The 16214-nt window shown below is 31.9% G+C and overlaps 4 protein-coding genes and 1 long non-coding RNA gene across 5 annotated transcripts in view; 2 read left to right on the top strand and 3 right to left on the bottom strand.

Annotated features, from left to right (window-relative positions):
- The window catches only part of LOC9314768 (vesicle-associated protein 3-1), a 20543-nt gene extending 18227 nt beyond the window's left edge, over positions 1-2316 (bottom strand). The window contains exons 1-3 of the mRNA XM_002878655.2: positions 2076-2316; positions 1882-1952; positions 1701-1782 (exon numbers count right to left, since the gene is read on the bottom strand). Coding sequence (XP_002878701.2) covers positions 1701-1782; positions 1882-1952; positions 2076-2127 — 205 coding nt within the window. The 5' untranslated portion in view covers positions 2128-2316. The remainder of the gene's footprint in view (positions 1-1700; positions 1783-1881; positions 1953-2075) is intronic.
- A 434-nt stretch (positions 2317-2750) lies between these two features.
- On the bottom strand, positions 2751-4810 carry LOC9316599 (HD domain-containing protein 2). The gene is made up of 7 exons (XM_021029677.1): positions 4511-4810; positions 3830-3954; positions 3705-3742; positions 3515-3625; positions 3296-3412; positions 3178-3219; positions 2751-3088 (listed from the first exon to the last, which is right to left on the bottom strand). Exons 1-7 carry the CDS (start codon positions 4778-4780, stop codon positions 3018-3020), a joined length of 774 nt encoding a protein of 257 aa, XP_020885336.1. The 5' UTR covers positions 4781-4810; the 3' UTR covers positions 2751-3017.
- Positions 4811-6422: 1612 nt separating this feature from the next.
- LOC9316598 (lysozyme D) lies at positions 6423-6890 on the top strand (the record flags this gene model as incomplete). The annotated part of the gene is made up of 1 exon (XM_021027799.1): positions 6423-6890. A coding segment is annotated over one exon (333 nt), but the record flags the coding sequence as incomplete, so codon positions are not given.
- A 5246-nt stretch (positions 6891-12136) lies between these two features.
- Positions 12137-13885, top strand: LOC9316596 (tetraspanin-8). The gene is made up of 2 exons (XM_002880483.2): positions 12137-12854; positions 13416-13885. The coding sequence occupies exons 1-2, from the start codon at positions 12348-12350 to the stop codon at positions 13728-13730; spliced, it is 822 nt and encodes a 273-aa protein (XP_002880529.1). The 5' UTR covers positions 12137-12347; the 3' UTR covers positions 13731-13885.
- LOC110229183 lies at positions 13841-15206 on the bottom strand. Its single transcript, XR_002332644.1, has 2 exons — positions 14646-15206; positions 13841-14550 (listed from the first exon to the last, which is right to left on the bottom strand). It is a non-coding gene; the product is annotated as an uncharacterized LOC110229183 (long non-coding RNA).
- Positions 15207-16214: the final 1008 nt, after the last annotated feature.

The following is a 16214-nucleotide window of genomic DNA, read 5'->3' as shown; positions in this document are numbered from 1 at the left end:
GTTGTTTAGTTTCTATATTATGCTTCCAATTTTGAAAAATATACTTTACGAAAAAATTATAGGTACTAAACAACCATGGAAATACTTTACGAAGAAGTAGAGATTAAAGCAATGATTAGTGGGCTAATTGTTTCAATTCAAATGAAGCTTAAAAATATTGTGATTTGCGGCGATGACCATCAAATTTACTAAATTGTAAGTGTTTTTTTCTTTGTTATTTTTTTATCAGCAAATGATTTACTTTCTGTGTATTTGAATAGTACAAGTTGACGTAGTAAAATGAGGTTGTACAAAATAAAAATAACGCTAATTTTACTTAGATAATGTAAATAACTAGGATATGACCCGCGGTACACCGCGGGTTAATTATTTGATTTTTTTATTTTTATAAATTGATGAATTTATTGTGTATAATATTTTTTGTTGTATACCGCGGGTCACATGCGTTGTATCTAAAATAAAAAATTTTAAGTTGTATTTGTTTTGTTTAGTGTTTAAGATTGTATAATTGTATTTTGATTTGTTATTTATAGGATTTCACCTGTGGTATATTGTCTCGTATTAATATTGACCCAAACCCGTCCAACCATATAATCTAAAATGAAATTAAACATCATTTTGTTATTTTTTTAATAACACTTTTATTTAAATGTCATATAATTCGAGTTAATTTGAAAGTTGCTTTCAAATAGTTTCCATGTATATTTTTAAATTAGTGTGTTTTTGGACCAACCCGTAAAAACAATTTATAATTGTATCTTAAAATACTAATTAGGATTTCACCCGTGATATACTGTCCCATTTTAGATAATTGTAAAAATTAAAGAAAGATCCGAATGACTCAATTTCGGATCTGAATAAAATAACGACATGATTAAATGCTCAATTTGTTCTTAAAAATGTTAATATAGATTACACACATATTTTTATTCATCGATTGAGTAATATATGTCCGTTTTAAAAAATTTGAATTGTAACATATGCAGAAAAAAAAAAACTAAAATTTACTAACTATTTATATATTTTATAATAATTTAAAATAATATAAATATAAGATCAAATAAAAGTGAAATAAGAATCATATATTTATGTTTAAATTAGGTAGAGAGGTTTTAGGAAATTAGTGCAAATTTGTTATATTAGCATTAAATCATCATATTTGATTTCTTTATCTATAAAAATCGTGGAGAATATACCATAAATAAAGCGTTAAAATATAGTAATTAGTTGAGAAAGTATATATATTTTAGATTTTATTAATTATTTTCGTTTTTTAATTTTGCCAAAATTTAAGGAAAGATCCGATTGAAGATTTCCGGGTCAAAATTAAACAAATTTGACCCGATTTGGGTACCCCAAAAACTGCTGCAAAAATGTATAGTAGATATTTTTACCCTCGTATTTGAAATCTCATTGGATGTTTAGATTCATTTCTTATCTTATTAGATTTTTAGAAAATCTTTAATTCTTATAACATAACGATACTTTTACTTACATAATACACATAGTTTTTTAATATTTTTTTTATTTTAGTGATATATATGTATATATATATATGTATATATAATTGATTTTTAATTTTGTTGATTATTATTTGTACTCACATTATTACCAATCAAAATTTATGTTCATATTGTAATCTCTTACCGCTTCTGACTATACCATATTAGTATCTTTTAACATTTCGTTAGAGAACAGACCAAGAATTTCACAAGTCGACTTTGGAAGAATAAGTCCATAATTAGGCCTAACGCAATAATTTTTCGGATTTGTCGTCTTAACCTTAAATTTAGGGGAAAAAAAAAAAAAAAAACCCCCCGAGAAGCCTTAGAAACACAAGATAATCAACAACAATTTAACGATTCAAAAAAAAAAATTTACCTTAAAGGCCACGTTATTGGCTGTCTTGTTCGTCGAGTTAAGAGAGCAAGACATCTGCTTCTTCAATTCAACTACATCAACTCAGCGAAGTAAATTGTAAAATTTAATATTAAATCATAACTCAACAAAAATCTGGTTATATGGGACAAGAAAGACGTGCAAAATCAAGAAAAACAAATTAACTAAAAGCTTACAAGGGAATTGAAGGTACATAGGCTCGATTTTGAGAAGCTCGTTGTTACTCATCTCGATAAGTACACCGTAGATTCGAACTTTTCCCGGCTATGATATTCGTCGATAGAGAGAGAGATCCAATGAAGAGAGTCGGGACATAGCTATTTGTCTTCTTCCGACAAATGGTAAAATTGACTGTTTCAACTAAAACTGATCATTCTTTGAAAAGTTTCCATGTGGAATAATCAGCTAAACCATTGGTTACGCTACTACTCCCTCCGTTTCACAAAGAGTGTCGTTTTAAGGTTTTATTTTTGTTTCACAAAGAGTGTCGTTTTAGGTTTTCAATGCAAAATTTAATGATTTTTTTTATGTTTTATAACTATTAGTATTCTGCAGATTGTTTTACTATTGGGCAGATTGTGTTTAAGTATATAGGTAATGATGTTTTTGTTTAGAAAAAAACAAAAAAATTAATATTTTCTTAATCTGTGTGCAAAATTCTAAAACGACCTTCTTTGTGAAACAGAGGGAATATTATTTAAATCAAAATGTTACCAATTTTCCATTCTCCTTCCGAGTCCACTAGGTAGCTTCTTCCGCAAGAATGAATTTGTTTTTAGTAATTCTAGATTTGTAGTTAACATGATCATATTATAATTTTAATTTTATGAAGCCCTATGCCAATGATCAAAGGTTTAAAAGACTTTTACACTAGGTATAAGCTTCAAGTTCCAGAGTGTGCAGATACACCGTCTGTGGTAATCTTGAGCTACAAAATATAGTCAATAGCTAATCTTTTATTAGTGATAGAAACAAAACAAGTAAAGCCAGCTACGAAGATTATTAGAAAGAAAAATTAAAAATCTTAAGATAACTAAATTTGAAACGTTACAGTATTTGATGAACTCCAGTGAGAACTAGACGTTAAGAAACCAAAAAAAAAAAGAGTCAAGTGAGAACTAATGTTGCTTTCGTCTTCTTGAAACAATCTCCGATGCCCAAGCCTTACCTATATCAGTCTGGAACTTCCCTGAATCAAACACCAACAAGCTTAAAGCCTTCAACTATATATACAGATTATGATTATGATTATGATTATGATTTACAACAGAAATTTACCTGCGGTTGATTGGAAAAACTCTTCTAGATCTTTCCCTTGCTCTGCGTTAAATAGCAAACAAAACAATATGAGATTTTAGTTTCTGCTAAATTTGTTCTCAAAGAGGCCATTCATTACCTTGTTCATATTCCAAAGCTTGTAGTATCAGCTCAACTTTATCGAAATCTTTAACAACTTTGGCTTCAGGTGAAGAGTTCTCTTCATATTCTCTCCAAAGCTCAGCGATTTCTTTGGCTGCAATTACCGTATTTACATTCTTAGAAGTGACTATTGTTATGCAAACGAGTACAAAATCATCAAGATAGTACATTTCTAGAATGAGGAAAGAGAACGGACCTCTTTCTCCTCCACCCAAGAGTTTGCACATGTGTTCAAGTGCTTCGCTTTCTCTTCGGTTTTTCTCTTCTTTAGAGATCCCACAAGACGGTGTAATGTCTCCTACAATGGCTGCTCAACAACAATTCAACTAAGTAACCCGTGATTAAAAAAGTCGGTGATTAAACTCTCTAAAAGTGAAAGAACTAACCTTCTGCAATGTCATGAACAATTGCCATTTTCATGCATCTATAGAAAGAAAGCATGGATATAAGAGGAGTTTATATTCCAGCAGTTAAAACTTGAAACTAAAGACGAAGCAAGCAAGAAACTTACTTGTCTCTGTTAACACCAGGAATATCTGAAGAAATTAGAGCCATAAGACCCATCCGATACATGTGATCCGCTATTGACTCTGGATCTTTAACATCTCTCTTAATCCATCCAGCTCTTGGAGTTGTCTATTTGATATACAAACATGGTTTACCAAACAATACAACACAAAAAATTCCGATAGATAAAGCAGCAAACAAAAACTCACTAAATTCACATAAAAACACATGACAAACTTCACATCTACAAGGGACTTTAGTAATCACAGACCATAAAAGTAACCACATAACTCGAAATCGTTTCACTTCCCTAAACAAATTCTACAATCCATCGACAGATTCAGCCAAGCTTAACAATGTTTCATCTCCGTAACACACTATACATTCCAATACAATCCATCAACCATGAAACGTTTCAAGCTATCTCCACACAGATCCACCTTAACATTGGTAACAAACATTCACATAAATCTAAACAACAAATGATCTTATATTCACATGAAAACACACAAACAAAAAAAAATTCACATCTACAAAGGACTTAGATCAAACAAAGTAACCACATAATCAATTCATTAACAAGAACAATCGCATCATCTGATCAACATTACATTGCGTCGTATAACCACAGAAACCACCGGATCTTAGCGAAAACGTAAGGCATGTAATTCAGATCAAACCATACCTTGAGACGAGTACAGAGAGAGAGAAAATCAATGGCGGAAGAAGCGGACGAAGAAGAAGAAGAAGTGGGAACCGCTGCGACATTAGGAGGAGAAGAGACGGAACCATCTCCCGATTGAGGGGAATCGGAAGCCATGCAATGAATTGCTCGATTCGGAGAAGAAGCTCCGGCGGCGGAGTAAGTGAATCGGAGATGAGAACGAGTGAAAGAAGGAACGAGGAAGACGAGAGAGAGTGATTTGCAGAAGAAGACTCGATTCACATTCTTCATTTTTTTTTTTTTTGCTTTATCTTTCTTTTGTTTTTTGGGAATCGTGTTGTTTATTTTGTTACCTTAACTGTTTCGATTAATTTTGGATGACAAAAAAAAAAATTGTTTCGATTAGTTTTGTTTTCCTTTTGAGATTTTAATTGGGCTTTTATTATATGAAGACCCAATAGTGTAGTGTAGTGGGTCTTGAATTCTGAATTATTCTTTAATGGGCTCGGTGTGTCTCGTGTGCATCTTGTTTCCATGTGACCAGATTCCACAATTGGGTGAAGAAATGCATCTTCAACTTTAGTGTTGTCAAAGCTCTCTCGTGCAAATCTTTTGATTTCAGAAAGACATCAGCCTGGAGTATGAAAAAGGTGATCACTAAGCGAAAATTCGGTCTATGTGTTAAGTTCAAGTCAGAAGTTAAGGCCTGAATTACAGCGACAAGCATCTTGAAGAGAGTTGTCAGGCCATGATGTATGGTTTTTGAACTTCTCATTCTCTGTTATTTTGAAGATAGAAGAATGCTTATCGTGTACAAATAAAAGATTTTGTTTAATTAACCACGTGTAATGTAACAAAGAAAACGTGGATTTATTGAACTTTTTCTATTACGAGTGATTTGATTTCACCGAGTAAAAATCACTAATACAATCCTCCACTAATCGTCGTAAGTGGGCGGGTGGGTACCCAAAATATAAATGATTCAATCCACACTAACTTCACAAACGTCAATAATAATATTTAGGCGGCATAGAAGTATGATGTTCACTTGACTCAACATTTTAAGAGCGTTTACATTGTAAAGAATTATCTTTTAGCTGACTAAAAATACAATGAATAATTTGTTTAATTGTCTAATAGTTGAATACATATTCCTTCTGTGGCTCTGTGTTGAAATTCTCACAATCTCTCTATCTTTCACACTCATTTACGGTTTCATTGTCTTTAGAGAGAAAGAACAAAAACCATTTTACTATAATCTTCTACATTGATAATTGATTGGATACATTCTTACAACACAACACACACATACATATACTAGTTTCTCCACTTGCATCACACTTGCACACTTGCACTTAGACCTAATTATGACTCTTACAATACACCATACTTCTAGGTTCTAGGTTCTAGGTTCTTACACAAGCCTCACTACTTGTGTGTAGCCACACTACTCATTGGGACTCTTAACAACTCTACTACTAGCAACTCTACTTAGACTAACATAACACATTTCCTCATTGGGCCTAATTTAATCCTTTAGCCCAATGGTACCATTATTACAAAACCACAAAGCCCAACATCTCCTTATGTTGACTTTGCTTCTGTCTTGTTGTCGTTGACTTCTTCCGACGCTTCTCTCCGACAACTTCATCTTCCTTCTACGCTTTGCTTCTTCTGTTATGCTCATCATCTCTTCTCACTTGAAGCTTTTCTTCTTGCAGGATTTAATCAAGGATTCACAATTCCAACACTCTGAGTGTACAAATCAATAATAATATAAGAAAATGCTCGAAGCTAGTTGTGTCGTCCAACGTTATTGAACTTAGTGGCATCCACTTCAGAGCTCACTCTATCTCAAACCTTCTATAAATACACTTACATATTTTCATTCTTCTATCCAACCAGCCTTAGAGAAATAAAGCACAAACGATAATTCTTAGATAGAAAGTATTCTAAAGTGGCTAGGGTCCATGGTCTGGTTCTCATGAGTTTATTGGTTATTTCGAGTTTGGTTATGTTAGCCGAGAGTCGGGTTGCAAGGAAGGATTTGGGGATAGGTTTGGGTGTTGGGTTGGGAATTGGTATTGGTGGTGGCTCAGGCTCTGGTTCGGGTGCTGGTGCTGGGGCTGGTTCAGGCTCTCGGTCTAGTTCATCATCTAGCTCAAGCTCATCATCGAGTTCAAGCTCGGGTGGTTCAGGTGGTTCAGCTGGATCATCTGCTGGTTCGTTTGCAGGCTCTAGGGCTGGATCGGGATCCGGTAACTAAATCCTAAAACTATGTTAGTTCCAAACATAAGTGTGAGATTAAATGTTTTTATGTTTCTAAGACGTTGGTTTGTACTACACTTGTAGCTAAAAGTGGGTGGATTGAATAAGTTATCCATATAATTAGGTTATGCTTTTTTTCCTTGCAATAAGTTATGTTTCTTTTTTTTTTTTATGTTTCTTTTTTTTTTTTTATGTTTCTTTTAAATATATAAAGAAAAAAAACTGTTTGTGTGATTTTTTGTCAGACTTAAGCCTTGGTTACAATAATATTAAGACATCGGGTGGTTCTCGATCCAGCCTTTTAAATATGTAACGACTAACGAGTGATCATATATAAGGCATATCAAAAATTACTTTATCTTTACAAGCTTTTCAAATAAACTAAAGAATTCAAGGAAAACTCAAATATTTTAGGTTTCGGCTCATGACGTTGGCTGTCTCCTGAACAAGATATCTAAGTTCAAACAAATCGATGATACCGAAAACTTTCCTTATGCCAAGGGAATCGTCGATAGTGTGTATATATATTTGAAGTGTTCGAGGGCACATACACAAGACATGATTTATTGTTACCGACAGCCACATCCATCGATAATAGGCTAAAGTGCGTCCATCATACTAAAAATATGTCGATAAGCAATTATAGGAACTCAGTTTGCTCGGTAAATCGTCGGCATTATTCGGTAACATTGATTTGTTCCCTTAACCATTTTGATAGTTCATTTTTTCGTTCGTAGAAGAATGTTATTGGACTTAGGCCGAATATATTTTTGTCATTATTAGGCATTATATTTTGTGCTAAATAGTGTTTTTTTAGGTTTTCAATGCAAAATTTAATGATTTTTTATGTTTTATGACTATTAGTATTCTGCAGATTGTTTTACTATTGGGCAGATTATGTTTAGGTATATAGTTAATGATGTTTTTGTTTAGAAAAAACAAAAATTTAATGTTTTCTTAATCTGTGTGCAAAACTCTAAAATGACATTCTTTGTGAAACAGAGGGAGTATGTAAATGGTCACAATTTTCTAACGGAAAAAATAGTCACAATTTTTCCGTAATAAATATATATATACAGTAGCGGATCCACGTAGTGTAATAGGGGGGCAGATGCCACTGCTAATTTTTAAAATTTTAATGCAAATGTTAAACAAATTCAGTTATGCCCCTTGTTATTTGCAGTTTTGACCCTCAAACTCTTTGAAAAATTTAATATTGCCCCCCATAAATTTTATCTCTGCATCCGCCCCTATATATATATATATATATTTATATATTTATCTTTTCTAGTAAATTTTAATTAATACATAAATTAATATGTTAAATTTGTCTCTAAAAAATGTTCATGTTAAATTGTTATCTTTTAACTCTCGTCACTATCCATGCATGGATCGGTGCTACGGTCATCACGACTTGCTTAGGACCGATATTTGATTGGTTTGGGACGCCCGATGCTCATTTTATCATTAGTAATGTATTTCATCTGCAGTTTGTTAATGATTTGGTCTCCCAATGACTATGTTATGTTCTTTGCCAGGCTTCTTAATGATTTCGCAGTTACGTGCTTGTCCATGTTTACATTCTGAAACCGCTCTTCCGGAGATTAGAAGACACTTAAATACCTTCTCTTAGTTTCTTGGCTCTGATGGAATGTTTTTGTTATACTGTATGGTCTTCACTATGTCCCTGAGCGATTCCTCTAGCTAGAAAGCATCCTCTCGATCCCTTCTCTTCTTTATTTGTTTCTCCCGGTGTTTTATTTGTCCTAGTCTCCTCATTGGTTGGTTAGTTAAAGAAGAATGGACGAGGCTAATCGGGTTCTTCAGCAGTTTTATGGCAGAATGATGTTACCAGTAAGATTTTTCTCGCTATCTTTCTTGTTATAATCACTTTTGATTCCGCTTTTAACAGTTTTTTATATTTTCAAATGAGATGGCTTTACTAGTTGAAGGACTAGATATTAGAGCAATACGTTGGATAGTGAATGAAAAAAAAATCTGATGTAGTTACATAACCCGGTTCCAAAAACTAAACGTGTTTGATTCCAGAATTATTATAAAAAGGGATAAGAAGACAACCATAATTTAGGACACACACAACTTTTTAGTGTACTATAATCCAATTATGATACACACTTATGCAGAAATATTGTGTTGTTGTAAAATGTGCATGCATTGATACATATTATCATAATAACAAATTTTTTTGTTTATAACATTGGCATATAGTCATATGAAAGAAAACGATCAACAATTTACCATGTAAACCCATGTATCATTATGTGATTCGAAAAAGTAACATCACTCTCAAGTAGGTGAATAATTCAGTCAGTTACATTGATATTGTCTATATAATGTATGCGTCACAAATTCACAATAATCTAGAAATTCTAAGATATCTGATTTTTCTCCATGTACATCTTGTGCACTAATCTTTGCGACTTCCTTTATTACACATAGAACCAATTTATTTTCTTTGTTTCTAATAGAACTTTAAGCTCAATAATCACTCCGTATATTGTTGACAAAAAAAACTAATTAACTTCGAAGCTTACATCATATCAAATTAATTAAACTAATCAAATTCTATATGACATTGGATTACAATGTTGATTAATAGAACATAAAAGGACAAACACAATAATATGACATAATAGAAAAGGTAGATAATCATTTAGAAAAAGAAAAGTGAAAATAAGAAGGCTGGATTTCGGATCATGTTCACAAGCATATGCAGCCAAGAAACACCCAAGTATCAGTTGTATGAGCTCGAGTTTGAGCTAAGATCTAGTGGATTCCGGAGTCAATCTCCGGCGAGACCTAGGGTTCCACACTGGAGCTTGAACTCGTAAAATCTTGGTGTTCTTTGTATGAGTTCTTTTTTTTTTTAAATCTATCAAGTAATTCGTGAGTTCTAATTGGTTCAATATTGATTGGGTTTCACAAAGACGATAAAATATATGATGGTAAATAGTATGAGAAGGAAAATAGTTCTCACCCATCTGTTAAGTCATATTTTGAACACTCTTTATAGGTTTCTTTTGTATATATTATCGAGTTTTTTTGTCAAGAACATATAATTTTCGATGTCTTTTAGTGTTTTCAAGTTAGTAGATCATGCAGTCTGGATTTGGGATTTTCAAAGAAAAAACAGACCAAAACGCGTCAAGAGAAGAGAAGATCCATTAAGTGAATCTTTATTCTCGAATTACTAAACTGTCTTATTGTGGACTAAACTATTATCATGAACATCCTCATGTGTCGAAAAATATCTTTAAAAAGTAGATCTCATAATCTTGGACTTAAATTAAATTAAATATAGCAACATCAGATTAACTGATTTTTTGTTTGTACAAAATTTTAGCGTCTCCAGCCTTTGTTTTTCTTTCCATATGCATATATAGTTGAGGATTGACCGTTGATGAATGACGAGTAAATAGAAGATAAATCAATGACATCAATGTGTCACATGGATGTCTTATGTGGATTTGATACTCATATATGTTGTGGTCATTTACCTAAAAGTAGAAAATTTTCTCAGACAAATTATCTATATTGGAATATAGTTAGACTTAGATAACACTTAATATAAGCTAAATTCATACTCCTAGTTTACATATGTTAAGAATGACAATATTGTCTTCTATTTATCATTTTCAATCAAGTTATTAAAATAAATTATCATAAGAAATATTTCAAAGAATTTACACAGCATTAATCAAAATATGACTGATAATTTTCTAATTCAATTTTGTAGATTCTGAGCTACTACTAATGGGAGCATTAATTATTATTATTGTTGTTATTTTCTATTTTATTTTTTGAATTTTTAATTTAAAATATATTCGAAAATGATTGTTTTACATCTAGCACAACGCTTGTGTTGAAATGGTTATTGTTGTTATTTTGATCATTGTTGTGAAAACTATTAGATATAAGATGAGATGTGAAGAAAATAATTCATTGCTTCTTATGTTTTTGTTGGTGTGTCAATACACTTATACAAGGAGAAGTAACTCCAATTTATAGAGGAAACACAAGTCGAGTTATTGAAAAGCAATTACTACCTAGGAAGTTCCATATAAAATAATATATGATAGATGTTACTTGTGATGTACATTCATTGAATTTATAGCAGCTTAGATAATAATCATAATATTGAGTATCTTGATTAATAAACTTATTCTGACTAAGTCATATAATTGTAATGATCTATTCAGTAAAACCAAACCACATTTACAGTAACACAATAACAACGCAAGTAGGTTAGGTAGTAACGCAGCCTGTGTTCATTTCAGACGATCTAAATATGTTTTTAAATAAGAGTTTATGTCATTTGATTCTTCCCATTATCTATTTTCTATAAATAGGTTAGGTATCAACGCAGCCTCCAAAAGACCAAAAGCATAAAAACAAATTGCAATTTTTCCAGTGGCATATGTATATAACTATATATTAGTCACTTAATTTTCATTAAATAAAATACGAGTAAAACGTTGACAAAAAATACGAGTAAACAAAAACAAATGGGACTTTGAAAACGTTTCCATCTTGCTCACGCAAGTAAAAACAAAAGGAAAAAGAAATACTCAATTATTTGACATAGTAGAAATAAGATAATCATATGAAAGTGAAAGCCATTTGATCTGTCAAAGGTTTAATGGTTTTATATTAGGCTGAGGTATGATTTTCAGACAATTGTTTAACTTAAAAACTGTAGATACAAAAAAGTTCAAAATTTCAGCATATAGCATATATAAATGTTTTTTTGTGATATCATGTATCACAATAAAATTAATTATATATCATACGTTTATAAGTTATAAACATAAACAGAATCGGTCTTTAATTTTTAGAAGGTCACAGCCGAAGAAAGAAAATAAGGGTTTTTAAAATGATTTTTATAATTTAAAAAGAAAAAACTTAAGAAATTTCAAAATAAATATGGTGGGTAAACAAAACTTTTTTAATTTATTTGTTAAGACATTTCCCTAACTATTTTATTTATTTACTAATCCTTGATTTATGCTGAAAAAAATACTGAAATAAATATTTTTATAATTCATGATTACTTAACTTAATCTAAAATCCGGTTATGGTCATAAACTATGTATTGTGAGAAAATTAGTCAGTCTTAAATTTTTAAAAAAATTATTTCATTGTAAGTTAAATTCAATCTATAAATTTTAAATTTTTATTTAATAATCATAATAAGATAAGATCGAATATAGAAAAAAATATACACAAGAAAAACTAAAATATCAAAATATAATTACAAGTCATTATCCAAAAATCTCCACCACTCGCGAAAAAGCGCGTGGAAGTTAAAGAGTCATCATTCTTCGAAAATGTAACCAAGTCTTCAAGTCTCAACTACTTCCTAAAGACAGAGAGGACCAAACCAAACGAAACTTCTCTGTAATATCCTCTCCAAATTTCCGAACTTTCACGCGTTTCAATCTTCTCTATATTAACTTATTTCCACAAACCCATCAAAACCCACTCATTGTGTTCCTCAAATTCTCTATCTTTCTCTGATTTCATCTTAAGGGTTCCTCAAAGTTTCAATCTTTCTCTCTGAATCTAAACCATGGCTCGTTGTAGCAACAATCTCGTAGGGATACTAAATTTCCTTGTCTTTCTTCTCTCAATCCCAATCTTAGCTGGTGGAATCTGGCTAAGCCAAAAAGGGTCAACAGAGTGTGAAAGATTCCTAGACAAACCAGTGATTGCTCTTGGTGTTTTCCTTATGGTTGTAGCAATAGCTGGTTTAATAGGTTCTTGTTGTAGAGTCACATGGCTTCTTTGGGTTTATCTCTTTGTCATGTTCCTTTTGATTCTTCTTGTGTTCTGTATAACTGTTTTTGCCTTTGTTGTTACTAACAAAGGAGCTGGTGAAGCTATTGAAGGAAAAGGTTATAAAGAGTATAAACTTGGTGATTACTCTGATTGGTTACAGAAACGTGTTGAGAATGGAAAAAATTGGAATAAGATTAGAAGTTGTCTTGTTGAGAGCAAAGTTTGTTCTAAGCTTGAAGCTAAGTTTGTTAATGTTCCGGTGACTAGTTTCTACAATGAACATCTTACTGCTCTTCAGGTAAAAAGTTTGACTTTGATTTGTTTCTAAAGTTTTGTCTTTTATTTTAGGGTTTTTTTAGTGAATTGTGTGATTGAAGACTTAGAAAGAGATTGAGCTTTTTGTGATCTCAGAACTTTTTGAACATAAAAGTTTTAACTTTATATTTAAAGTTTCAACCTTTTTTAATTTGAGAATCATGATTTATGAATCTGAACCATATACATATGTTTTAGTTTTGAATTTGACTCAAATTGATCTAGTAGTTTGTTGAATTGCTAAAATTTTGATCAAAGACTTGAAAAGGATTGACCTTTGTGATCTATGATCCATCAAAGTTCTCTTTTTTAGTGATCTCAAAGGTTTGATTTTAGTCACATATCTTTTAAAAAATTCAATTTTTAACACAAATTTTAAACTGATAATCATTAGACATGAGATCCAGGACCTTTTCATGCTCTGTTCTTAGCACTTTTGTATGAATTTTCGTTTGTTTGATAGTTTCTGAAGCTATATCTTTGTGAATGTTACTCTGTCTTAAGGCTATAATGTTTACTAATGAATATTTGTTTTGTGTTACAGTCTGGTTGCTGCAAACCTTCAGATGAATGTGGTTTCGAGTACGTAAACCCCACAACTTGGAACAAGAACACAACGGGAACACACAATAATCCCGACTGCCAAACATGGGACAACGCGAAAGAAAAGCTCTGCTTCGACTGTCAATCTTGCAAAGCGGGTCTACTCGACAACGTCAAAAGCGCTTGGAAGAAAGTTGCAATCGTTAACATCATCTTCCTTGTCTTCCTCATCATTGTCTACTCTGTTGGTTGCTGTGCTTTCAGGAACAACAAGAGGGATGATAGTTATACCCGTACATACGGATATAAGCCTTGAACATAGTTTAACCGGTTTTAGGACAGATATTCGTTGATCGGTTTATACATTATGGAGTTTGCTTTTATGTTTGATTTTTATCTTGGTGTTTTGATGAGACCTATTGCTTGTACAGCTAAACCTTGATATGGATTTATTATATGCTTTTATTAGTTTATTGTTTCTCTATACATATCATGTTCTTTTGATCTTCTCTTTAAGGAACAGAGAAGCAACAAAAAATTAGTTTAGGCATTTGGTTCTCCTATGAAAACCATTGGTGACATATATGAACTGAAGAGAACCTCGGATGTTTTTTTTCGCCCCGGTGATAAGAACTTCCATCGGTTCTGTGTTTGGGGATTGATGTGATGTCTATCGGATTGAATCATCATCATCATCTGAGATCACCTCAACAGGGTAAGCATGAAGTCCCTTTTTGGAGACTGTGAGAAGCATCTCGGTCGGTTTGATGAGCTTGAACGTGCAAACATCTCCGACCACTAAACCTAACTCTTTCACCAAACGAATCCATCCAGCAATGAATCTTGACTGTGTACCAGTGCAGTGACCTTATACATAACATCCCATGACTTCTTCCCTTTCGGATCACGAATCTTGAACATCGTTGTTTCCTTTGGCATATGCATCTCCTCAAACATCTTCGGGATCCCCCGAAATCATAAATTCTTATTAGAAATTAGACTATATAACTCACATTTATATAAACCAATCTTTCTTTTCTTACCAAGAATATGAGGTATGCTTTCTTTATGGTGAGGGTAAATTCTGGAACACGAAACATCTTCCACCTTTGTCTTCTCCTTCTTCATGTTCCGACCTGATTCATCCAAAATCAACCACAAAAGTAAAGACTGTCTTCTTCATCTTCTTCATCATAAGCATTTAAAAGCAATCTTGGAGATGATAACTTACAGTTACAGCATGAAGAAGCAATAGTTGCAGACCTGCGTCGTCTAAGCATCTCCTTACCGTCTATTCGGAAGATGTCTACGCTAAAGCACATATTTCCTTTGTGTGTGAAGTTAAGAAACTCGTTATTACCTAAACCATTGTCACTCAAAAACTTGTCCCAGCAACTTTTTCTCCATGTAGTAGAAACTTGAGTTTCTTGAGACTTTAATTGACACTTTCAACACCATTTTAGCCAAGAACTCCTTGTCCATGACACTTTCAACACCATTTTAGCCAAGAACTCCTTGTCCGAGATACTTTTCACGAAGTTGAGAGGAATCGCTCTCTTTAGACATATAATAAGAACATTATTTGTCAAGAAAGGATAAAAACACAGAAGAAGGACAATAAACAAACAGTGAAACAGAGGAAAAACTTCACCAAGAACAAACAGATCTATGTTAGTCAGACCACAAGACAGCATTGAAGAACCAAATGCTTAGAGGTGTCAAGTGGGCCGATAGCCCGTGGGCTTTGTCCAAGTAGCCCACGGCGGGGCAGGTTTGGACATCATTTTTCATGTCCATAAAATAGCGGGCCTTGGTGTGTCCCTTTTCAAAAATGCCGCTTTTAGATGTCCATTTTGAAAAATGCCCCTTTTTAAATCTGAAATTTTTATAAAGTTTTATTAGGTTTATAAGGTACTTATGGATTGTAACTACTACTTGAAGACTCGATCCAAGTATTTATAAGGTTTTATAAGGTATTTTAAAAGGTTTTACAAGTTATTTCTAGGATTTTTAAGGTTTTTCAAAGGTTTTACAAGATATTTTAAAGGTTTTAAAGGTATTTAAAATACATTTATAAGGTATTTATAAAGTATTTATAAGATTTTAGATACATAGAAATGTAGTTTGTGTATGTTTTAATAATGTTACATACATATTTGGGTAAATCTTATATATTTAAGAGTATTTTTATAAGGTTTTAAAGAAGTGGCATTTTTGAAAAGTGGCATTGAGAAAGGGGCATTTTTGCAAAAGTTCCATATATATATATGAAATATATGAACATATAACGAAATTTAATGTATAAAGTTATAAGATTTACAAATAAACTAGGATTTAACCCGCGGTGTACCGCGGGGCAAAATTATATTTTATGTATTTTATATAATAAATTATAATTTATTGAATTTTTAAATTCATACTACAAAAAAGTTTATTTCTCATTTAATTATTTATATTATAATTAATATAGCTGAATCTATAAATATATTTTTTGAGTTGTTGTATTTGTTTACTTAAATGTGTTAATTTGTATTGATGTACTTAAAAGATTTGTAGGTGTAGAAGTGATATAGTGTTAATATTGGCAAACATTTATAATCAAGGACTATTATAATAATTTGATATTATTTTGTATCTAAAAAATTTACCCGCGGTACATTGCGGATTTATTTTTTAAAACTAAAAACTTTAAATTTTAAGTTATATTTGTTTTGTTAATATTACTTGGTTTGTTTAGTGTTTAAGATAATATCATTACATGTTTAATTCTAGGCTTTCACCCGTGGTACACCGTCCCATA

This window comes from Arabidopsis lyrata (genome assembly GCF_000004255.2).
Source record: "Arabidopsis lyrata subsp. lyrata unplaced genomic scaffold ARALYscaffold_4, whole genome shotgun sequence".
Classification (NCBI taxonomy): domain Eukaryota; kingdom Viridiplantae; phylum Streptophyta; class Magnoliopsida; order Brassicales; family Brassicaceae; genus Arabidopsis; species Arabidopsis lyrata.
The sequence above is the reverse complement of the archived record's forward strand: the minus strand, read 5'-3'. Positions and strand labels throughout refer to the sequence as shown.

Excerpts from the sequence above, each read along its gene's own strand:
- LOC9316599 (XM_021029677.1), bottom strand. The coding sequence starts at position 4,780 with ATGAAGAATGTGAATCGAGTCTTCTTCTGCAAATCACTCTCTCTCGTC. Across the intron at positions 3,626-3,704 it reads TGTTCATGACATTGCAGAAG|CCATTGTAGGAGACATTACA; the intron begins GTTAGTTCTTTC and ends GTTGTTGAGCAG. Across the intron at positions 3,220-3,295 it reads AGCTTTGGAATATGAACAAG|AGCAAGGGAAAGATCTAGAA; the intron begins GTAATGAATGGC and ends TATTTAACGCAG.
- LOC9316596 (XM_002880483.2), top strand. The coding sequence starts at position 12,348 with ATGGCTCGTTGTAGCAACAATCTCGTAGGGATACTAAATTTCCTTGTC. Across the intron at positions 12,855-13,415 it reads AACATCTTACTGCTCTTCAG|TCTGGTTGCTGCAAACCTTC; the intron begins GTAAAAAGTTTG and ends TTTGTGTTACAG.